This window comes from Saimiri boliviensis, chromosome 5, assembly GCF_048565385.1.
Source record: "Saimiri boliviensis isolate mSaiBol1 chromosome 5, mSaiBol1.pri, whole genome shotgun sequence".
NCBI classification, from domain to species: domain Eukaryota; kingdom Metazoa; phylum Chordata; class Mammalia; order Primates; family Cebidae; genus Saimiri; species Saimiri boliviensis.
In genome coordinates, this window is record NC_133453.1 from 6646237 (window position 1) to 6671089 (window position 24853).

Consider the following 24853-nt stretch of genomic DNA (forward strand, 5'->3'; position numbering starts at 1 on the left):
CTCGTACAATGCCTGGCACGTAGCAGGGGCTCAATGAGTATTTGTGGAATGAACGCTTATCACACATGTTTAAATGACACAGGGAGGCCATCATCTATGTTACTGGATCCTGGTGTTGGTCAAAGCAATGTCTGAATTCCTCCTGGCTGTACCCTTGTGCTCTAATAAAAATCATAAAACCGACAAATTATTTAATATGAGATGGGAGTGAACCAAAACCCGTGAAAGAAAATGGCTTTGATGGAGAGATGGGAAGAAGTGATGCGGGTCAGGCTGAGGCCAGGGGATACATAGGCTCTTCTCCCCGACTCCTGCTTGCTGGTTGTGATCTCCAGGAATATAAACCATTTCGTCTCCTTGACACATCTACTGGGAAAGGCACATAAAGATGAAAACCAAATGAAAATTAAATAAAGCTTGCTGGCCATCACAATCTTGCTAGAATCCCTCAAAGGTTATGTCCTTATTATGCTCCCCCAGAATAATTCCCTCGTAGTAGTTTCAAAATTAAGAAACCAAAGCAATTAAGCATGCTTTGTGCATAGCCTAAAATGGATCGATAAGAATTATCACTCAGTTTTATCCAACTGAAGAATAAGAATGGCTTCACTTAAAATTCCCAGTTCTCTCCTTGGAAGAGAAGTAGTCACAGATTTCACTTAAAGGATCAGGGTTACCCAAGGGAAACCACCTCACTCTTCCTCTCCAGAACCCCAGGGTGATGGACTGTGGTGTGAACCCCTTTCTGGATGAGGCCATCCATCAGTCAATTGCCACCAAGCAGCTGGGGACACTGGAGAAGGGCTTCTATCCTATCAAACGCCAGAGAATCCCTATTGAATGCCATCTTAATGAATTCTGAGGAGTGTTACCCAGATTCACAGCCCCCTTGATTTTAATGCAAAAGTCTCCCTGGGTGTTAGAAGTTCAATGTACCCAATAAAACATTTCTTATCCCTCTGCCTATGTCCTGATGCAGCAAAACACTCATTACAGCAGAAGATTCCATGCAGATATTTTGGCTGGAATAAATTCCCACCTTAAAGTCTGTCTACCACCAGGATGTGTGTGAAGCTGCTGGCTGGCACACTGCCTGAGTGACATGAGGCGGCTCAGGGGCAGAGCCCCAAGGATCTCTGGGCGAGGCCGGAGACTCCATGGTCCTGTCTGCCTCAGTATCTCAAAATACCCTCCCCTTCACGTTCGAGACTATCTAGTTTGTCTTCCTCCTCCAAATTTGGGATTCTTTTAGGGATAACAGTCAATATTTTTTCCAGAGCACTATCATTATTTTTAAAAATTCATCTCACTTTATAAGGCTCTGCTCTCCTCACTTCAACACTCCGCCCGAATCACACAATTTATGCTCACAAGTTCTAGCTTTAACTCTGATGAACTGGGCTATAAAGTACAAAAACAATGTCTGTGAACAGAACCTGAAAAATAAATGCTTCAGTTATTTATAGCAATACCCAATCACTGTTGCTCTCTTATTAATAAAATCTCATACTGGCTAGTCTTTTCTTTTAAAAAAAACCTTTACAGCAGTGCTCAGGGATGCCAGCATCAATCAGGGGCAGGGAAAAGATGTTTGGGATAAAGGGGAAGGAGAAGCTACTCAATCAGACAGACATAAACACGGTGCATGTAATTTCTAGTAGATCACAGTAGAGGATTACAGCTTTATCTGGGTGATAGTGGTTTAGTTCCAGAAACATTTGCTTAGCACTGACTTTAGGCTGGGGCTGAGGATACAAAGGTCAAAGTAAAGTTCCTACTTTTCAGCTTTGCTCCAGGCAAGACAATTTCAACAGCTAAGAGAAAGGCAGAGGATGATGATATTGATGATGTCGGTGCTCTTGCTGAAGCTGCCAAGCCCCAGCGGAGCATGTGAGAGAGAGTGAACGTGGCCTAGGCTAGGGAAGATGTCCAGGAAGAAAATGACCTGCTGGTATCCACCTTGGTGTCCAAAAGATAGATTTTCTCATCAACTCAATTTTATGAGGCCACTGGAGAAACCCAGAGACCCAGGGTTATCAAACCACCTTCTAGACCAGGGGTTGGTAAAGCATAGCCCTGGGGCCAAATGGAGCTGACTGCAAACACAGCCGTCATGGAGCATGAGTGTGGCTGTTGACTCACTGACTTCTGTGGCTGCTTTCACGCGACAAGGCAGCAGTGAATAGTTGTGACAGAGACTGTGTATGGCCTGCAAAGCTTAACATGCTTCCTATCAGACCCTTTAGAGAAAAGGTTTGCTGTCCCCTGCCCTAAACCACCTTTAATCTTCTCTCGTGGTTCTCAGTATTTCACTTGCCTGCCACACTGTCTGTTCCCCTGGGTTTCGGGACCACCAAGCTCCCCACCACACTGTCACCGAATTTTATCAAGAGAAAAAGAAGCATATCCTGTATGCAGAAGGGGTTTCACGGAAGAGGGGGAACATTCAAAACCTCCTGGAAACGCAACAAAAAATAAGACAGGTGACTATTATTCCAGGGCTAAGTCTACAGCACAATGAAGTTTAAAGAACTAAATTCTAATTATCTGAAGGCGAAACCAGCAATCTTTAAAGCAGAAACGTCCTCAGGTCCCAACTTACAAATCCCAGTATTCCCCCTGAGCCACAGTCCTGTTCCCCAGAAGCTCACCTTTGACATCATTAAAGCTCGTCTCTGAAAAGCCCTCGCTCAGGTCAATCAGGGTCCCCTCGGACTTGCAGCGCGGGAGGCCACTGGAGTTGGCAGCTCGGATCCTCTGAGCCGCCATCTTGACACTCGCTTCCAGGTAGAGCTCCTAAGGCTTCATCTTCCTCCCTCCAGTGACCCCAGCAGACGCTGATGCTTCGGTGTCAAGCAAACACGCTGCTCAGCGGCGTCCACTTGGCAATACGCTTCTTCCTGCAAGTAGGGGAGGAAAAAAAGTCCCTTGAGCAAGCGAAACACGGGTTCAATGGTCATTTTACAGGAAGTGGGAATCCTCCGTTTTTCAGGCTGCTCCAATGAGGACAGACCCATTTCATCCTTCCTGGCCCAACAGGGCAGATCAGTGCCCGCTCCCTGGCCTCTGTGCCCATTTTGTGCTTGTCTCATCGGCACAGAAAACACTGCTGGGCACACACAGCCCAAGCAGGGTTTTCTGGCCAGCTGTTTGCACCTGCTCTTCCTGAGGGTATAAGGGGGCCTGTGAAATGTGAGCCCATTCATTACAGTCGAAGAGGAGGATAGACGACTGTACAGTCCGCGCTGGCAGCCTCAGGGCTCAGAAAAGGAAAAATCGGCCTCTGCTTGTTCAGAGTGGCTGGGCCCAGTGCAGGAGCAGTCATCATGGTGACTCGGCCCCGGGAAGCAGCTATCAGTGAGCACAGCCCAGCAGAGGCCCCGAAGGTGATGCTCCCTACCAATGAGCTCCTGAAATCCCCCTTGCACCCCAAATAAACAATTCTAAATACAACATAGAGCGGCCAGGAAGTATTCTCAATGCAACGGGGCAGAAGAAACTGGGGTGTATTTACTGAACCATTGTTACTGGGCAAGAAAGATCTTTCTGTGGAAGAGACCACAAGAATCACCCCTAAGGCCTCTGCTTCAGGACGGACACATGTAGGGGTTCTGGGTATGAATGAGGTGACTGGCTTTGAGCAGGGCCTTCACCAGGGAGACAAGACAACAGCAGAGAACCCATGCTGAAGAGGTGAATTTCACATGCTCTCCAAGAGAAAGTGGCAGACGCCATCATAGCTGGCCACAGTACTTAAGAGCTCTCTGAGCAGGCAAATCTCACGCCTACCATAACCAGGCACACATACGATGGTTTGAGGTCCCTTATTCCTCAACTGCTCTATCCAGAGACAGCTGAGAAGGCAGCTTCTGACCCAATGTGCTGCCTTTACCATGCGGAGACCCGGAAGCCCTGACACCACCCTTTGCAGCATTTCTGCAGCAGCCAGGACAGAGCCCTAACAATCCCTACTCTTCCCCCAGGCTCCACGTGCTGTTGCTATGGCTCGGAGGGCCCCTGTGCAGTGAGCAGAGCCAGGTGTGTGGCCACATGCTGCTCTAGGGACAATCTTGTGTTCAGAATTTAACCCTGCCAAGTCTCAGCCACTGTCACCACTGCATCAGAAGCTGCAGTCCCAGCTCCACGTGACTGGCTTGAGGGAGGCGTCCTTTCCATCTCAAGGCCTCAGAAGGCTGCATTCTGCACTTGAACGCTGTCTGGAGAGAAGACATGCATTACAGATTGAACTGTGTTCCCCCGAAGGCATGCTGAAGCCCTATCCCCTAATGGGATGGCACTGGGCGGTGGGGCAGTGGTGAGTCGCTAGAGTTAGAAGTGGTCATGAAGGTGGGGTCCCCATGATCAGATCAGTGCCTTTACTTGAGACACCAGAGAGCTTCCATTCTCTCCCTCTGCCACGTGAGGACACGTGAAGCCAGGAAGAGGGCCCTCACTGAGACCAGAGTCAGCCAGCGCCTTGACTTTGGACTTGCAGCCCTTTGAACTGTGAAAGAGGAGCCTCACCGGGGCTGTCGTGCTTGAATGCAGTGGGCAGCAGGTGAAAAGGGCACAGCGGCCACCTCTCCAGGAAGGGACAGAGCTGCCCTCCTAGGGGCCCTTCCCTTATAAGACACCTACCTGAGCCCAGCATCGCTGTCTCTCCTGCCCAGCATAGTAGGGAGGGGCAGAGTGGAGGCCGGCACTCACACAGGCCAGTTATTCACAGGAAGGAATGAAGCAGCTCCCCCTGAATCGGGTGCTCACAGATGTTTCTGTCTTTCCCTATGAAGTTAGGATGGTCAGGTCTGTGAGCGTACTCCCTTTCCGCAGCCCCAGAGAACTATGCGTGGGGGAGACCACCAGACCCCACCTTGGACCCAGGAGGAGGCCTCCTCCCACCCCACACTCCACCATCCTGCTGGCATCTGGGACACTGAGGCTTAGCACTGACAAGCGCTGGGGACGCAGCACCCTCGCCCCCGACCGGAGGCAAAGACCAAGTGGTTCTGTCTGCACAGCCGGCGTGCAGAACTGGAGAGAGGGGTCTTGCCGCCACTCCAGAAATCACCCTACCACAGCCAGGCGGACGGCAGCCCAGCAGCCCCCAGATGCAAGGGCCGTGTGTACAAGCCCCAGGCTGCCTGGAGGCCACTGCGGAGACCCCAGCAACAGCCCTCTCCGGAGCAGCCTAACTTCGATATTCTGAGCAAGGAGTAAAAATCCTTTCCATACAAAAACGCGGGATCATTTACTGAAGAGAGGAAAACGCAGGGAGGAAAAGAGGAGACCCGTGAGTGGGTGAGGGAGGAGCTTTAGGACAATCAGCCCACAACCAGAGCTTGCCACGTGGCCTTTCACGCGTGACGGGGACAGTTCCTGCCTGAGGGTCTCCGTCTGACTGTATCTGAGGAGGAGGAGAAATCAGGAGGTGTCAGCTGTGAGGGCAACTGGAGCCCGCCTGCCCATCCTGTAAGGGACTGGGGTGCCCCCACCCACACACAGGCCAGAGCTGCTCTGAGGACTGCGCTGGGTGAGACTCTGGGTCACAGTGGCCGAACAAAGGCTCCTGGTAATCATCGACGTCTCTCCTGTGGAAGGACAAGGGCTGCCTCAGCCCCTTTGGCCACCCCGCCCCCTCATGACTGTGGCATTGCCTGGTTTCCCATTCACACCAGGAGGCGTTATTTCATGGAGGGTAAACAAAAAGTCCATCTGGGCATAAGAGGGAGGCATTCCCAAAAGCTTGCCGTCGCGCCCTGGCTCTGCACAGCTGCCAGCAGAGGCCGGGGTCAGGCACCTGGAGCGCCACACAGGCTGCTCAGGGCATTGCCAGGCCTGGTGGGGCCTAGGGCGGTAGCAGGCATGGGGTCTAGAGAGCAGGACTGGCCACCTGGGGGGGGCCCAGAGAGCTGCCCATGGAAGATGAGATGCCATTGAGTCATCAGTGAGGAGGAGGAGGAGGCCCAGAGGCCAGTGGGAGGCCTAAGGACAGGTGTGCATGGTGAAGACTGGCTGCACCAGTGTCGGGCTAAAGGGAGGGAGGGGCTGTGGGGGCCGCAGTGAAGGCAGGAGGCCAGATAAGTGGGCAGAATGCAGGGGTGAAGGTCAGTCTTGCCCAGGAGACTCCAGAAAGCCACTGCAGCTTCCGAACTGAGGAAGAAAACTGGCTGAGAGAGGGAAAAACTGAAAGCAGCAACGTTGTTTCCTTTGAAAACTATGGACGGGCCGGGTGCGGTGGCTCACGCCTGTAATCCCAGCACTTTGGGAGGCCGAGGTGTGTGGGTCACGAGGTCAAGAGATCGAGACCATCCTGGCCAACGTGGTGAAACCCTGTCTCTACTAAAAATACAAAAATTAGCTGGGCGTGGTGGTGCGTGCCTGTAATCCCAGCTACTCAGGAGGCTGAGGCAGAATTGCTTGAACCCGGGAGGCAGAGGTTGTGGTGAGCCAAGATTGTGCCACTGCACTCCAGCTTGGCGCCTGGCGACAGTGTGAGACTCTGTCTCAAAAAAAAAAAAAAAAAAAAAAAAAAAAAACAAACAGAAAAACAAAAAAACAAACAAAAAAAACCTATGGACGTAAGGCCTTCAGCCCCCGCGGGGGCAGAGGACAGAAGTCACAGAGCCCCACACGTGCTTCCCGGAGCTGCAGCACATGGTGTTTGTGTTTATTATCGATGGCGGGATATGGCCACTCCCCTGAAACAGTGAGGAGACAAAAAGCTAAAGTGTGTGCAGTTCTAGAAAGAGATCCACAGGTCTATCCCCACAGGGGAAGCCATTCAAGGAAGAAGAGGCAACACCTGTGGACTCCGCCCCCCACCCTTTTCAGCCCGAGAGAAGCCATGCAGGGAACTCCTCCACCCAGGGCTCAGAAGCCTCGTGTTACCACGGGCACCACTGCGCTCACAGGCAGCCCTCCCCGCCGCGCAGCAGAGGGGAGACCTTTGTCCCGTGGCCCTCGATGCTCTGTAAATTCCCAGAATGACCGCTTCTTTCCTGGGGCCAGAGGGAGGCCATCCTGGGATGGAGCTGTAACACCCATCCGGACATTCAGGGCTGAGTAACAGAGAGGCCCACTGTCTGAAACCTTAGGGCCGTTTTACAGTAAAAAAAGAGGGCAGTCAGCCCTGGTGTGGAGCGCGCACGGAGCGCTCCCCGCTCCCGAAACCCTCCTGAGCGCGTGGAGCCGGAGCGAGTGCTAAGAGGGAAGCTCTGCTCCTCCAGACGCTGCCACATCCTCAGGGGGCTGGCACAGGAGGGAGGACGCAGCCAGCACCCCAGGGCCGCCCTGTGTGCTCCTCGCTGGGAGGTCAGCTCTGTCCTCCTTCCTACAGTGGAGTCCTCTCCCCTCCCACCCCTCCTCCTCCTCCCAGCTCATCCTGGTGTGGCCGCCCTCACTGGCCACCGCTGAGTGATGACTCGTCAATCTCCCCCGGATCACCCGCTTCCCCCATGGAGCCCAACAGCATCTCCTAGTCTGAACAGACGTAGAGGACGACAGTCAGGTGTGCTCCCCTTACAGCACAGGCTACGCTCCAAGCTCCACCAGGCACCATCCCACTGTGTCCTCAAGGGACAGAAAGAAGACAGCAGGGACGAGGCTTGGCTACGCTTGTGCAGATTCCGATCACTCAAGCAACTTACTTGCCCGAGGTAATGCAGCCAAGATGTGAGCGTGACGAAACACTCTGCTCTCAGCCTTGCTAACTGTTTCTTCCCACGCCCAGGGCTCCCCAGGCCTTTGCTGGCGGTGGCTGCTGGAACCCTGAACTCCTCAAGCCCTCGCCCTCAGCCCTGGTGAGCCCGATTCCCTCAAAGCCACGCTGCCGCCCTGCTCGAACACCTCCAGGCAGTGCTCGCTGCCTTTAAGAAGTCAGTCCGACTTCCCCCGACCTGGGATACAAAGCCCCGCGCTACTCAGGCTCCACCTGTACCTCCAGGGTTATGAATCACCGACCTCAACCCTTAAATCGATCACCCGCCACAGTCGCTGGAGCTTGCTGTGTCTTCAGCCTTCCTGGCACTGTCCACCTCTGAGTTGTTTCTTCAGCTGATGCGTGGAGCAGCCAGGACCCACCCAAGCTTCCAGGAAGCTCATCTTCTCTCGCCCCCTCTTTTAGTTCCACTGCTCTCCTGCCCTGCGAGGTCCTACAGTGACTCACCAGTGCACGGCATGCAGAGCCTGTGGCCCGGAGCCCGTGGCCCAGAGCCTCAGATCCGCCTCGCCCAGCCCGAGTGCCACGCCGGTGAACGGCTCCTTGCTGTATTAGTAAAGTAGGGCTGTCACCGGCACGATGCTGTGACTGTGAGCTCCCAAAGGTTCATTACGCTATCTTCCCTAAAATTACGTACATGTATGAAAATGTGCACAATAAAACATTTTTAAAATTTAGAAAACATTGGGAAACACGTCACCTACTTTCTTAGGCACATGCCAGGAGAGAGAATGTGTGTGTTCGTGGGTGTGGCTATCTCCCCTTGGCTAGGAGAGCCGCCACTGCTAAGGAGCTACCAACTGCAATGCCCAGGCAGCCCGAGCCCCTCCAAAGCACAGGTGGACATGGCTGTGTTCCCATTCTGTTGACAAGTGGCCCCTGAACCTCAGACTCAGAGACGCCTCTGCCCACCAAGCGCTCCCTTCAGTACCTAAGGTGCATCTTGAATGTCCTGGATCCAAAGCCAACTCTGGAGCTTGCCCCAAACCCTGCCCCTGGCATCTCCCATCTCAGCAGTGCACGGTAGTGCCATCCAACCAGCCGAAAAGCCCACACCCCTCCCTGTCCTCCCTGCCCTATCCCTCTCTCATGCACTCCCGGTGGCTCCACCTGCGGAACGCAACCTCTGGCTGACCTCTCCCTGGCACCTCCACACCACCGCCATCTCTCAGCACAATTACAGTCATCAGCTCCTCTCCAGCAGGCCCGCCTGCGGCCTGGAGTCCACCCCTCAATTAGCAGCCAGAACTTTTTGAGAAGTCAGTCAGACACCTTTAGGTGTCCTGGGCTCTTATCAGCAGTGTCCAGTGCCCCAGAAGCCGAACACCATCTCCGCCTGTCCCATTTCCTGCTGTTCTCTGCCTCCCTCTGCTTGACTCTTCTTGTCTCCATGCAGTTCCCCAGATACCAAACCCCACCCACCACAGGGCCTTTGCACATGCAAAATACGGAAGGCCCTCAGTATGGAAGGTCCCGGCCAGAAACAAGATGCTCTCATCCCATCACTTCATTCAGGTCTCTGCTCAAATGTCAGTGCAAGGGGAACAGCCCTCACCCCATCTTCTTTCTCTGCCCTTCTTTATCACCACTAGACATATCGCGCTCTGACTTGTCCCTGGCCAAATTTTTCCACAACAATCTGAGCTTTCCTAGGACATGGGACCATCTGTCTGTCTTTTTCTGTTCCTGTCACATTGAGATGGACCTGTGCATGGTCAGCTCCCAAACCTGAATGAATGAATTCGATTTAAACAAACATGGCTGTTTCAGACGTATCTCGGTAGGTATCCCTGGGATAATCTTTAAGGAGTTAAATAGCTGATGTGATAGGATTATACTCAAGAGGCTGAATTTAGGAATTCTACTCTATTCCTGAAACCTAAGCCACACATTCTCAAAACACCGATGGGTTCCCTTGGTGGGCACCTTGGATCTACCCGGGCAGCTGTACAAGCTTGGCCACCCTCTGCTCAGCAGGTCCCACCGTGGGCAGGGCAGCCACCACTGGGTCTTAAGACCCCCTAGAAGAGCAGGTTCCATTTCCCCTCTTCTCCTCCCAGGCGGGGGTCAGGTCTAGGAAGACAGGAAGGCACATTCAAGCTTATAACTGACAAGCTTTTCCTTTTTCTGTGTCAAGGCTGATTCATCTAGAGACAAAAGAGGTTGCTCTTGGCTCCTCCCCAGGAACTAGGAGGGCAGCCTCTGAACAGACAACATCACTGCACACAGAGGGCATCACCGGCAGATTCTGGCGGCAAACTCAAGAACCTGCACACGCCCATTCCGCTACGGCTGCCGTCATGCCACACGCAGACTCCAGATCACAGAATATTCTCACTGTGGCCTCTGCCAACGATCTGCCCCAAGGAACAATTAGACAAAAAAAACCAACCCAGAAAAATCAGCCTAACGAGAGCACGGCTGGGGTGAAGGCCTTATGGGAGCCTCAGGCTGAGCCCACAGACTTCACGTTCTCCCGCGGCCACGAACCCCAGTGCTGAAGAAGGAAAGCAGCCGGCCTGGAGGGGCTGAGGGTGTAACTACTGCTCTTGCTCCTCCCTCGCCGACTCCCTGAGTGCCTTGTTTAGGATGACTCACTCTCTGTGTTTGAGGAGAATTTCTGGGGTATCATGTTGATTTCATCAGATTTCCTCCGGGTTAGAAAAAAAAAAGGCGTGAGTTTCGACCTGCTCTCCGTAATTTCTGTCACCAGCCTCTGTCGATGGAAACTCATCACATCTGCTCACCTCCCTCCCTGCGCAAGAGCGCATTCCAGAGGACCCTAAAACCCACAGATGTTCCTCCCCAGAGGGTCGGTCCTCTTGTTAGTGATGGTCTGACACCCAGCACCCCGCGCTTCGGACCCCATTGCTGCAGTGGAAAAGCCTTCGGGGCCTGGGGTAGGTGGGAGGGACACCTGGCTTTCACAGTCACTTGCTGGGATCTTAAGGAGACCATGGGGTTAACACCCAGCTCTCTCTCTCACTCCAAAGGCAAAATCACGTAAATCTTCCTCCTAGTCCTGACCTGACTGGTCTGGGCAACAGACTAAGTGGAGTCAACACGTGACTGGTGTCCCTGCCCGGGTGCTTCTGGGTGTGGCTTGGCAGGGAAGGCAAAGCTCCCCCTCAGGGTGGACCAGACTAGGCGCAGTGAGATCGATCCAAACCTTTCCTGCCACCTGGGCAGACAGCCCCTCCCTCTTACAGAAGCCTGATCAGCAGAACCTTTCTTCATGCACCCAGAGCGCTAACGACGGCCACACCACCCTGAGCACGCCCAATCTCGCCTAACGCACCCAGAGCACATGAAGAACTCGCTGCCTGGGGCTCGGGCGGGCTGTCTTTTCTGGGGGAGAAAAGAGCATGGCCCATCGGAGGGCACGGGCAGTCACTCACAGTGCCCCTCTGGGGTGTATTTCCCTAAAGAACTAAGTTCAGTTTCGGAGGTGGCAGCCGTGATTGAGAGCAACGACCACACCACAGGGTGAAATAATGAGGAACCAGGGCGGGACCACGAGTTCCAGTCGGAGGATGAGAAAGGTGGGCATCTCCTGAGCGCCACGTCTACCTGGGACCATACACAGAGGCCACCTTAGTGAACACCTACTGAGTGCCAGGCTCTAGCAGTGAGGCTCTGTGCTCAAAACTGGGGACAGTAATAAGTGGAGGAGAGTTGGTTTTGAAGGAAGCTGTATTGGAGACAAACCCAGAAAAGAATGGAAGAGCCGGAGCTGAAGCAGAGCTGAGGTTCTGCGCGCCAGACGCTGGGTTGTGACTTGCTCACATTCAAGGCTTCATGTGGGTGCAAAGCTGGTGACTCAGACACCAGAGATGCACGGAAAACAAGGGCCACAAGTCGCCACTGGGTGCTCTTTGCTTGCTCAGTTTTTATTGCAAAAAGTGAGATGGCTAGAGTGGCTGGAACCACGACTCTGGATGGTTTCACCGGCCAGACTGAGAACATCTGAGCCTGGGGAATCTCCCAGGCAGGCCAGGAAGAGGAGAGGAGAGAGTACAAATCCCTCTCCAAGGCCTGAGCTGCTTCTCACTGGGCTTCCTCCCACACTTGCCTCCCCCCTCCCCTGCTTCTTCCTTTCCCGGCCCCCTCCTTCCAGACCTCCCTCCCTCCCCTTGATGTGATGCCCAGCTGTGGGGTTGTTCTCAGAGCACTGCGCTGATCCCAGAATTTCCTTGCATTCAAAGCAACCACTGCAGACTCTTCAGAGGCCCCACAGTCTGTGGGAGACAATCCAAGCTCTCCAGATTCTTCACACCTTCCCCCGTACATCCCATGCGTTCACCAAACACAGCTACTGTTTCTTCCAAAACATCTCCAGACCTCGTGCCTTTCTTCCCACCCCCTTTCTTGAAGACCCAACAGGGCTCCCCATTTCTACAACATCAAAACCTATCGATTTGAGAATGGCCCCGAGAAACAGTGCCTTTCTTTGCCTTTGCAAATGGAATCCAGCTCTTCTCCCAGCTCTCCTGGACGCGTCAACATTGTCTCCAGGCATTTACTGCTTTTATCCCAAGCATCGCACTGTGAAACACGCTTATTATTTTTTCTTAGTTCCCTAACTATGCTTGTTTCCTTGAAAGCTGGTGACTTGGCTGCTCTATCTTTATAGTTCTCCAGCATTGAGCGCAGTGCCCAGCCCAAGCTTGGACTGTCTCCCACAGACTGTGGGGGCCTCCGAAGCTTGGTGCTTGATGCCATCTGCGGCACGGATGACTGTTTCGCTCCGGCATCAATTCAACATCACATGCGTTCGCAACCAGCAAATACACAAGGGAAAGCAGGACCCAGACCTTACCTGTACTGCTTATCATTAAGCTGGAAAGACACACACGTGAAGCCAACACCACAGGAGAGGGGTGGGGCCCCCACCATGTCTTCAGGGTGTGCATGGGACCAGAAGCCCATAGACACCTTGGTTCGCTTTCCTTGCATGCTCCCAGGTTGACGCTCTTCACCAACAGCTTCCTTCCCTGCCCTCACCCTGCTGCTGAGAATCATGAAACGCTTACAGACACACCAGTGTGCACCTGTCAAGCACTCATCAGGCCCGGGGTGTACACAGACATTCGTTGCAATGGGCTGCTGTCAGCCCCCTTGAGTCACATGGGAAGGCCAGCCTGCCCGTGTCAGATGGCTGACAGCAGACAGGCTATGAAGTAGGATCTTGTGATCAGCCCAGACCAGAAATACTCCCCAGCTCTGGTCCTCAGCCAGTGACCAGAAAGAAAAAGTGTAACTGTCTCAAAGATGTTTTAAGAACAGCAAGCAGAGAGGCCCATTCATCTGACTGGGGCTGGCCAGCGGGCTGCACTCAGACTCCAGGCTCCCACTTGCCACTTAAGACTGCAAAGCATCGGCACTGGAAGGATTTGTGTCCTCCAAACACCAGTCACCGACTCACCACCTTCTTCAAAAAAAATTAATTGTTATTAATACTTCCCCATGAATCAATCCACTTTTCACAACTTGGTTATTTTAAAGGAAGCTTTTGATCATACTTTTAAATAGACTTGATAGATCTTTTCTAGTACACATTAACTTAGAATTGTTTAGAGTGCATCTTAAGTGCCATTCCGAAACATGCAGAGCTAGCCAAACCCCACGCATTTTACAGATGAGAAAACTGAGACCTATTTGTTATTGGAAGGGGCTTTCCCTGATTAAAATGCTGGATCTGAAAAGGCTAGAGAGGGGAAGGTGGCTTCTAGGCTTTAAAGGTGCTCCTGATTCTACCCACAGTTCTCACTAGTGACACATGCATGCCATGTCTGGAGCTCAAGGAACTTCATACGGTGAGGACACGAGTGGAGCCCCGAAGCCAGAGAAGCATGTGGATGTGCCACAGTCCTTGTAAAAGGCCACAAGCAGAAAGCCAAGTCAAACCCACCCAATGGATCTGCTGAAAAAGCACCAACACACCCCAGGATGCCTGGCATGTCCACCCCATGCAAACTGTGGGTGGGCCCCCAGGGCGTCGCTTAGGAGACGTGACTTTGCAAGGTATCATTCCTGAGTTTATTGTTTAAGCCTCTGCCTCTCAGCCAGACCTTTCCCTAAGAAAGGGAGCAACTGCAATTTTATCCACCTATTTAACAAGAATCTGGCCTCTAAGCAATTAGTACAATTTGTGAATGAATGAATGAATGAATATGTCCTTACTGAAGAGCTGCCATGTCCATGAATTACTAATCGAGATACCTAGAGCAAAAAAAATCAATGAAAAATCCATCCTTGAATCAATATTTATTAAGAACATGAGAGGGTATGGAATTCCTGTCCCTCCTCCCCTCCCACTGTCCCTCAGTATACCTGTCCTTAGGAAATCGAAGGCAGAGATAAAGCGTTTCCAGTAAGGAAATGGAAGCAACCTAGTTATCCCACACAGAGCTTGAGACACCGTATCTCCGTAAACAGCCGTGCAGCCATTAAAATTCTTCCCAGGCTATTTAATAGAATGGAAAATCTATATGAAATAATATTTAAAGAATTAAATCCAGTTTCTTGTACACTAACATTACATTCTCTTTACTTTCAATTTAACCTGACTTTTGGATTGCTGTGTCTTAGACCAGTGGTCCCCTACCTTTTGGCACCAGGAACCAGTTTTGTAGAAGACAAATTTTCCACTGACAAGGGGCAGGAGAACAGTTTCATTCTGAAACTGTTCTAACTCAGATCATCAAGCATTAGATTCTCATAAGGAGCGTGCAGCCTATACTGCTTGGATGCGCACTTCACGTAGGGTTTGCGTTCCTATGAGAAGCTAATGTCTCCACAGATCTGACAGGAGGCGGAGCTCAGTCGGTAATGCTGCTAGCTGGCCACCCACCACCTGCCATGGGCCTGCTTCCTAACAGGTCAGGGGCTGGTATGGGTCCATGACCCAGAGTGTTTGGAACCCCTGTGTCAGACAATACTACAAATAACAAAAATGGCAGATCAAAAAATAATGTACTTAATTGCTCTTTCCTAAGATAGATCTTAATAAGGCAATTTGTAGTATTAAGTTTCTATGTTTAAAAAGCTGAAATCAATGCTATTTGATAAAATATGTCCTGATTTAGAGTAGTAAATCTTTGATTGAATTAAAATAGAAGAACTCTGTATTAGGACTAATCAAATAAATCTGTATTAGAACTAAAAAGTTCAGCAAATTCACTTAAAGCAAAACAGGTATTTGAAAATAAAATTTTATTGCTTTAAAAAAAAAAGAATTAAATCCACAGATTGTATAATAAAATCTTTGTTTTTAAAAAAATACATTTTATAGAAAAAGAAAAGTAAATTCCACACTCAATGCTGACATTATCTCTAGGTAGCAAGCATGTATGGAGAATTCTTTTCCTCTTTAAAATTTTCTTAATTTTCCTAAGATTTTTCTATAATAAAAAATGCTTTTTATAAAATGAATTCCCATTCTTTTTTTCCCCTCTGAGATGGAGTCTTGCTCTGTTACCCAGGCTGGAGTGCAGTGATACGATCTCAGCTAACGGCAACCTCCACCACCCAGGTTCATGCAATTTTCCTGCCTTAGCCTCCCGAGTAGCTGAGATTACAGGCACCTGCCAGTTAATTTTTTGTAGTTTTAGAAGAGACAGGGTTTCACCGTGTCAGCCGGGCTGGTCTTGAACTCCTGACCTCAAGTGACCCACCCGCCTTGGACTCCCAAAGTGCTGAGAGTACAGGTGTGAGCCACCGCTCCCAGCCTGAGTTCCCATTCTTATTCTGAAACATGAGGCCTTGATTCCGGCAGGTCTTTGCAACTTTGTAAGGCCAATGTTATGATCAAGTGGAAAGGATGCCAGCTCTCAGATACCTGACTGAGCACCTCTAAACGCGTACTAACCCCGGAGGATCGAGCTCCAGGATGTCCAGTTCCAGCTCTGTGATTTGGGGAAAGTCATTTTGCCACTACATGAAAACAAAAGGTACACCTACTTCTCCTGGCATTATTACTCCACTAAGTAGGAGACATGGGTTACTGGCTAGAAAGGAGAAGTGAGGAGGGACAAGGTCAAGGAGCAGGGCCCAACCAGACCCCCTGGACCTCAGCTGCAACTCTGCAGAGCCAGAGCAGCGCCCTGGCCCGCCTCCTCCCAGCAGGGCTGCCACATTCTTGCTACCGTGAGCGGCACAGCCGCGATCATCTTTATATTTACTCATCCTCAGCATTTGGGGTTATTTTCTGAGGACTGCTTTCTAGTAGAGTATGAAGTGTTGCCAAAAGCAGTCCTGGAAGGCTGTGGCAATCTATCCTCTCCTTAAGATCAAGAAAAGCCTTGCTCATCTGACAATGAGGCGATGGGCCGTCAACGCTGACATTCACCATCTTTCACTGTCCTTTGACCATTAGTCAGAAAGAGTTCAAATATCAACGACTTCTTTCTTTTTTTGAGACAGTTTCGCCCTGTCACCCAGGCTGGAACACAGTGGCAGGATCTCTGCTCACTGCAGCCTCCACCTCTGGAGTAGCTGGGACCACAGGAGTGTGCCACCACACCCGGCTAATTTTTTATATTTTTAGTGGAGATGGGGTTTCACCATGTTGGCCAGGCTGGTCTCAAACCCCTGACTTCAAGTGATCCACCCACCTCAGCCTCCCAAAGTGATGGGATCACAGGCGTGAGCCACTGCACCTGGCCAAGTAGCAACTGCTTCTTATTTCCTACTTTGTGGGTTACCATTTTGTACCCTCTGCTCAATTACATCCTAAAATCTTATCAGGTCAGCTGCAAATATATCCCCAACTCTTCGCTTGCTTACAGTAATCCATTTGGTAACTTGATGAAGTCCCAATTATGTAATCACATCAATATTTCCTTTGTGATTTCCCCTTGATGCACAGAAAGGCCTCCCTTGATGACAAATTCAATAAACATTCACATCTATTTTCCTTTACTTAAAAAAATGGTCTGTGGATTGACATTAATGTACAAAGAATTTATTTTGCTTCTCGGGGAGGAACGTTACCAAATTAATTAGCAAACGGATGAGCAATTACTCCTGCCTGAGTTTCTGAACAATCTATCCCCTTCTGACTCATGTGATGTCATCTTAATGCACTTTTTAAATGTGTACAGGCACTGGGGTCTGAATTGGGCTGCTCTGTGTCATTAGTCTGCCTGTATTAGTATCACAATAACAACCTTTATTTAGCCATTATAGTTTTCCATGTTAGGCTACATGGAAGGTCCAGTTTCTACGCACTATTCTATTTCAAAGTCCTATCAGTTATTTTTACCTTTTTTTCTTCCAAATAAATTTTATTATTATCATTTTTTCCTGAGACAAAGTCTCACTCTTTCATCTAGGCTAGAGCACAGTGGCAAGATCTTGGCTCACTGCAACCTCTGCCTCCCAAGTTCAAGGGATTCTCTTGCCTCAGCCTCTGAAGCACCTGGGATTACAGGCATGCACCACCATGCCTGGCTAATTTATTTTTTAGTAGAGACAGAGTTTCACCATGCTGGCCGGGCTGGTCTCGAACCCCTGACCTCAAGTGACATGCCTTGGCCTAAAGTACTAGGATTACAGGTGTGAGCCACTGCACCCTGCCCTCCTCCAAATAAACTTAATAATAATTTAATAAAATATCTCCCACCATCTAATTTCTGCAAAAACGTATTCCCACTGGGATTTCCAGGGTGCAGCCCTGCGAGAACTGATATCTTTATACTATTCCATCTTTTCCTCCACAAATGTGGTTGGGTCCCCACTGATTTAGAGATGAGTCCCAGAGCAGTGTAGGGCAGAGACTGCCAAACTTTTCCCGTAAAGGGACAGAGAGTAAAGTAAGCTTTGGGTGGGGGAGCACGTATTCTCTGTCACAAAGACTCAGCTCCGCTCTTGTGGTCCAAAACAAGCCATAGATGATACAAAGAAATGGGTAGGACCATGTTCCAACAGAAATGCACTTATAAAAAACAGGAGGCAGACCACAGTTCGCCCCTCCCTGGTGTTGAGATTATGAGCGTGGGAGACTCTGCCCAGAGTCTGCCCGATGGATGTGGGGCCTTGGCACCATCGATTTCCAGCTGAGTGGCTTAGGGCAAAAATCGCTTGACCTTAAAAGGACCCCTGAAGTGCAAAATGGAAACAATGAAAACGCAATGAGATCATAGGTACAGGAAAAGCACTTCTTCTAGCGTTGATGTTAACCAAAAGCACTAACAGTAACGTAACACCAGCACTACCACCACCTACTACTGTAGCAGTAACAGTAGTCACAGAAAGAGGACGCAAAGGGTTTCCTTTGCAGAAAGCATTTCTAATACATTAAGACATTTTAAATTTGGTTTCGGATGTTGTCATTGCTGTGAATGCCGTCTCTTTTCTCGATTATATTTTCAGAGGAGTATTGCTAGAAAAGAGAAGTCACTTCTTTCTTTCTTTCTTTCTTTTTTTGAGATAGGATCTCGCTCTGTCACCCATGCTGGAGTGCCATGGTGCAATCTCGGCTCACTGCAACCTCCACCTCCCAGGCTCAAGCAATTCTCCTGCCGCCATCTCCAGAGTAGCTGGGACTACAGGCCGCCATGCCTGGCTAATTTTTGTATTTTTGGCAGAGGCAAGGTTTCACTATGTTGGCCAGGCTGGTCTTGAACTCCTGACCTCAAGTGACCTGCCACCTTGGCCTCCCAAAGTGCTGGGATGACAGGCATGAGCTACTGCACCTGGTCAAGAAGTCACTTACTTCTCTATCTAGGCATTTTCAATTCAGTAACTAAAATTTTGTTTTAAAGACACCCATTCCTACAAACCTGCTTCAGGGCCAGCCAGAGTCTGCCCAGCTCAGTGGGGTCTGTTTGACTGCCTTCCCCATCCCTGCTCTTACATCACAAAGAAGAGTCTTTTTAGATTCGGTGGTTCTCCCTCAGCGGGTCACAAGCTCCAGCTTGACCTCTTTCTCACAATCTGGTCAATAATCAGTTAAAATATCATTTACAACAATATTTCCAGATAGAACACGCTGTTCTTTCTCTTAAAAATTCTACTTTTTTTTTTTTTTTTAAGAATCTTTAGAGTACAGTCTGAGAACTCTGGCCTCAGATCTCTCACCTGGAAAAGGAGGAGAGGAATGGGTCTGCTTCTAGATTGAAACGGTAGCAGCAGCAGAAACAGTGGTGACGAGAGAATTCACCCTTCCTGCCTTCAAGCCCAGCATCCTCACAGAAGCGGCTTTCCCTGCCTCTCTCCCTTTCTTCTACCTCCAGTCCAGCCCACTGTGTCCAGTCAGTGTGGCTGCCAGTGTATTCCAGACTCACCTCATCTCTCTATTACCTGCTCCCGGCTGCCTGCTCCGTCGCTCACCTGGGTGTCCTGCAGTGCCCGCCCGCCTGGGCCCCCTGGTTCCACTCCCTCCACCCACCCACCAATGAAACCATTCTCCTTAGAGCACCCAGGGCTCTTTCAACAAATCGAGTCTCTCCAGCGCATCTCGCTGCATTCAGAACAAAATTTCAGCTTTTGACGAGGCTCCAAGGCCCTGCTTGACCTTGTCTCCTCCCTGGTGCACAACTGAACTCATCCTGCCCCAGGACCTTGCACTGGCTGCTCCCTCTGGCAAGCAAGCCCTGCTCCAGGACTTCACTTGACTGATAACTTTTGCCACCCAGATCTCAGGCCAGTGTCATCGCTCCAGAAAGGTCCCTCTGACCACTCACCACTGCAGCCCTGCTCACAGGGTTTTGCTTTCTTGAGAGCACATGACTTACCTCAATCAACTTCGCCTTGAGGTCTTATCTACTTCCTGGCTACCTCTGGAAGGTAAACTCCACGAACTAACTCCCTGTTTCCAGATGTGTCCCGACTCCCAGAACAGTGCCAGGTATGACTTTTTCACCAGATAAATGGGCTAAAAAAAGCAACTGGAACCTAAAGGCAGCATCGCGCACCCAAGGGGCCCCCCAGAGCACCCCAGTCCTGTCTCCCGTTCTCCCAGAAGTACTTTAAGGTGGAAAGGATTAAAAGTCACCTAAATTACTCATAATAATACATATCTTTTTTGCTCAAAACTTTCAGGAATGCTTGTTTGCAAAGATCACGGAGGGGTGGAAGAATGATTTACCTATTCAATAAAGCCTCCCTGAGGGCAGGCTTACTGGAGAATGGTGCTCGATGCTATGGTAACTAACATTGGTTAGTTAAGAGGGAAGTGGCAGCTTTTCCTACTCACCTGCCCAGGGGCCTGAACCTGGCCACTGCACACCAGCCTGGGAGGGACAGTCTGCACCTGCTCCCCAGGAGACTAAAATGGTTGCAGGGATGGCTGTTTTGTTAAATTTATTGCTCTACCATGCCCCCACCCCCAATCTCCTGGCTTCTGGAACTGCCTCTTACTCCTACCAAGCACCCAGACTCTGTAGAATGAACTCAGGGCCATGGTCTGATACGAGTTACACAGAAAACAATCACCTGATCCAGCTTCCTCCTCCTGCAACCTCCCCGGCCCACACCAAGGCTTTGGCTATCCCATAAGCCACTTAGGCCCTTGAACACAGGTAATCCAAGATCCTGGAAGCTCTCGTATGCCTCCACTGTCCCTGGGCCATAGAGATCTGCCCGGGCCACGGAATTAGGGCCCGTTTCTCACTTCTGCACAGGATGTCCATGTGGGTGGTGTTGACAGGACGCAATATAGGAGGTACCTACAGTGCTTTCTGCGCAAGTGGCCCCACCAAGAGCCCTGCTGTGGTTCAGAAAGAACCAAAAAACTGGTTGAATATCAGCCATTGATGTGGTTCAACCTAAAACCAATGTTCTAAAATAATTCATTACAGATTTAATGTGACACCGCCTCTAATTTCCTGAGAGGGATTTTAATGCTGATAACACTCCACCCATACGAAAAGGCAGGGGAGGGGGCCTGACACATGGCACCCCACCTTTGCCTGCAGAGAATGAATGACACTGGACCCCTGGAGGCAGGGTGGAGACAAGCACGTGTGCAGAAATATCAATTCCCACCCGCGTCCATAAAGCAACTTATGCCCAGCCATTCATCCTGAGAAGACGGAGGGAAAGCCAGACACAAAAGCTCGAGATAACCCCACAGATGAGGGTGAAACGGATTTATAAAGTCTGATCTATGAATGACAGAGTGACAGGCAGCCATTAATAGGCCCTAGGAGAGGGGTTTTTTTGAGATGGAGTCTCGCTCTGTCACCTAGGCTGGAGTGCAGTGGCATGATCTTGGCTCACTGCAACCTCCCCATTCCGGGTTCAAACAGTTCTCTGCCTCAGCCTTAATAGTAGCTGGGATTACAGGCACTCACCACCACACCTAGCTAATTTTTGTATTTTTAGTAGAGACAGGGTTTCACTGTCTTGGCCAGGCTGGTCTTGAACTCCTTACCTCCTGATCAGGAGTTCAAGATTATAGGCATGAGCCAGTGCACTAGGCCAGGAGAAGATTTTAAAATATAAGAAATGTGAATATTTTAAGTCTTAAAAGTATTTTACCAAATAATATTATAGCATGGCTTCACTTTTCTTTGAGTACACAAGGATATATACAAAAAAAAAAAAAAAAAAAATCAAAAACAGAAACTCGCTGCGGGAAGTGAGATCTGGATGATTTATGTTGTTGCTTGTAACTGTTTCTGTGATCCCTGAATCTTCTGAAGTCAGCATGTTCTGCTCTTGGGGGAAGTGTCAGGTGGCATCTCCATCCCCCATAGACAGAAACTTGCATCTCTGCATTAGCTTAGAAGGAAGGGATGGATGGATGGATGGATGGGTGGATGGGTGGATGAGTGAGTGGATGGATGGATAGATGGGTGGTGTGTGGATGGGTGGGTAGATGGATGAATGGATGGATGAACAGACGAACAGACAGAAGGACGGATGAAAGGATGAGTCACGGGGGCTCACGCCTATAATCCTAGCACTTCAGGAGGCCAAGGCAGACGGATCATGAGGTCAAGAGATTTTGATCTTGACCTCATGATCTTGTTGGCTCATCCTGGCCAACATGGTGAAAACCTGTCTCTACCAAAAATACAAAACAATTAGCTGGGCGTGGTGGTGTGAGTCTGTAGTCCCAGCTACTAGGGAAGCTGAGGCAGGAGAATCACCTGAATCCAGGAGGTGGAGGTTGCAGTGAGGCTAGATCACATCACTGCACTTCAGCCTGGTGATAGATCGAGACACTGTGTCAAAAAAAAAAAAAAAAAAAAAAGGAAAGAAAGGACGAGTGAGCGGATGGTGGTGCTGAGGGCGGTCAGCTACCCAGGCCCAGCTGAGCATCCGGCATCACCAGACACTTCGAGTCACAGAGAAAAGTGTTCCCTTTCTAAGTACAACACAGCAGTACACCCAGTGCACCGCCTGCTCAGGTGACCTACAGGACATTTGCCTGGACTTCCAAATCTCTTCTTACACAGAAGCAGAAGAAAACAAGGAACGTCTTATTTTCATTCCTCAGATGTGCCCCGTGTTTCTGGCCCAAGCCTCTGTCCGTGTTGTTACGTCTGTCATAGCAAGTTCCCCTGGGCCCAGTGCAGTGGTCTACACCTTGTCTACCCCTCTGCCTCTCTTCCCCCTGGCCCCCTCACCTTGTGACATTTAAAAATGTTTCCAGACTTTACTGAATATCCCCGGGTTGGGGAGCAACTCTCCCAGAACTATCGCTCTAATCTGAGCTGCTTAATCCCAGCTAAATGTGTGTCCCCCAAATCTCTGCAATGTATCCCCCATGTGACTGATGCTGATGAGCACAGGAGACCCCACGAGGCCCCTCATTTGCACCTTTCTCATCCTGACCCAGCTCAGCCACTCTTAGGATTAACTAGCAAGGCGCCTATAGTTGTGGTCTCTTTCTGGCAACACCATACAGGAGGGCACCTGAGGGAGAGCTGCCCTGGGTTACATGTTACTCCGGAGACAGGCTGGGAACCATATTAAACAACCAGCCTTCCTGGTGGTTCCCATCTTTATCTGTTCTCAGGCAGGCCCATCCTCTGCCCCCACCCCTACCACTCAGGTCCTCAAGAACCTGCCCACAGGCTCTTTCTTCCCAACCTTCCTCTACCTGCCTGGGATACGCTGGCTCACCAGAGTGGGCTGTGCCCGCCACGGTCACAGACAGTGTCTCACTGCCAGTCCTTCAGGCTAACACTGGACTCAAACCATCCTTGCATTCCCCACAGAGCCCTGCAGTCATATCTAAGCCCTGCGGTTATCAGCCATGTGATCTGGGAAAGTTGCTGACCTCTTTGCCTCACTGTCCCCATCTGCCAGAGGGAGGGACAGCAGCAGTGAGGGCTTCCACGTGAGATAATGCAGCACGGGCCCAGGACATCCTCTGCAGAGGTTAGAAGTTGAGCTGTTCATCATGACCCATCTCACACCCAGGCCCTACATTTTTCCTCGACAAGAGCTCAAAGTCTTGTTTACTCGGGCTTGCTGCTTCCCAAGTGTACCACTGAGGTCTGGAATGCAGAGAATTGAACCAGATTGGGTTAAGAGGTACTTCGTTAAAGTGAGTAGTATAATGTCTTTATTAGCTACTGATCAGCTCCTGTATTTTACCTCCGCTGATAGCTGTGAGCACTATGGGCTGCACGTAGTGAAGGTTTAGCGATATTTACTGCATCTTTTTTGCATTTGTTTGAGCTACTTAAGGTCCAAACAAAGGGTTAAAGGATAACACAGAAATGCTTGTGTACAAGCACCTTTTGGCTAAAACCTAAATGCCACCAGGCCAGGGAGAGGATGATAGTGAGAAGTCACTATGTTCACGTTTTAAGATGCTAAAGTCCTCATCCCCAATAGCTGTAAATGCGACTGTGTTTGGCAAGAAGGTCTTTGCAGATGATCAAGTTAAGGAAGTAACTGGAGGGCCCTAATCCAGTAGGACTGGCATTCTCATTTATACACAGAGGAAATGTGGACACAGAGAGAAGCATACGAGGAAAGGTGATGTGAAGACCCAGTGAGAAGGTGACCAATCACAAGCCAAGAAGGGACGCAGAGGAGCGGAAGCCAGGAGCGGAGAAGGGGACGGATTCTCCCTCACAGCCTCGGGAGGAACCAGCTCTGCTGATGCTTGATTATGAACATCGGGCTGATGTCTGATGTACTGAGAACAGACTTCCATGGGAAGACACCCGATTGGTGGTGCTTTGTTATGGCAGCCCCAGGAAACAAACATTTCCCTAAAGAGTAAAGCCATGAAGGCCTGGACACAGATCTCTGTTCTCAGAACTCGTTCTCCTCAACGCCGTGTGGACGCTGCTTCCTGAGTGCCTCTCACAGCTAACGCAATGGGGCCTCCAAGACTACACAGAGGGACAGCTCCCAAGACAGGGGGAGGAGGTGCTCGCTGAGTGTACCTTCCTAAGACCCGCAACCAGCTGGCATCACTGGATCCTGCTCAGCAAATATTCCTGAAGGATGAGGCTGATGTCGGCAGGCAATGGGTAATTAAGCCTCTGTATCCACAGTGAAATTTACAAAATCCTGTTACATCACCTTGAGAGCCATGCGAAGACATTTCTTAATGGCAACCAAATCACTGAGGCTTTCACACTAAATTTCACTAAGATACTGGAGCTACCCGAACATTGCGATTAACTAGGAATATGCTCAAATCATTAGAAAATGGGGGGAAGGTCTTGGGAATAAAAGGACAGAGCACAATGGAGCCCCCATAAGCGACGGTGGGCAAAACCAGGGAGCTCCTCATCCCCAGCCCAGCAGTTACCTTGGGAGATCTTGAGGCGGCATTGATCTCCCCAGAAAATCGAGTTCCTCCAGGTGGGAGCCAACTAGTCTGCTGCAGCATATGCACCAACCAGCAAAATAATTATTAACGCAAATGAACAAACGGCCATCCACAGTCACAGCCTGAAGCTCAAACTCCAAGGAGAAATTTCCAGCAGCTGGTCGGAGCTGAGTGAAAATCATCCAAGGGCGGAGAGCAAGGAAGGGTGGGCTGAGAAATGCAAGGACTGCGCAGACATGGGGGACAACTGGGGGCGGCGGGGGGAACAGCTCCTTACACACGGCCGCTTTGTGATCGTGGGGAAGGTGGGCCGGACCTTCTGCATAGGAGGAAGGAAGGGCTGGCAGCAAACCGTGCGGGCCAGGGAAAAGGCCACTCAGACAGAG

General features: G+C 50.3%; 1 protein-coding gene across 7 annotated transcripts in view; it reads right to left on the reverse strand.

Moving 5' to 3' along the window:
• The window catches only part of SH3BP4 (SH3 domain binding protein 4), a 102273-nt gene that overhangs the window by 16908 nt on the left and 60512 nt on the right, over window positions 1-24853 (reverse strand). For 5 of the 7 annotated variants that reach the window (XM_039470029.2, XM_074398819.1, XM_074398823.1 and 2 more), the window contains one exon: window positions 2652-2900. In XM_039470029.2, the coding sequence (XP_039325963.1) occupies window positions 2652-2769 (118 nt within the window). In that variant the 5' untranslated portion in view covers window positions 2770-2900. Of the gene's footprint in view, window positions 1-2651; window positions 2901-4113; window positions 4783-7959; window positions 8679-24853 lie in introns of those variants that run through there. The other 2 variants (XM_074398821.1, XM_074398820.1) reach the window with 2 other exon arrangements.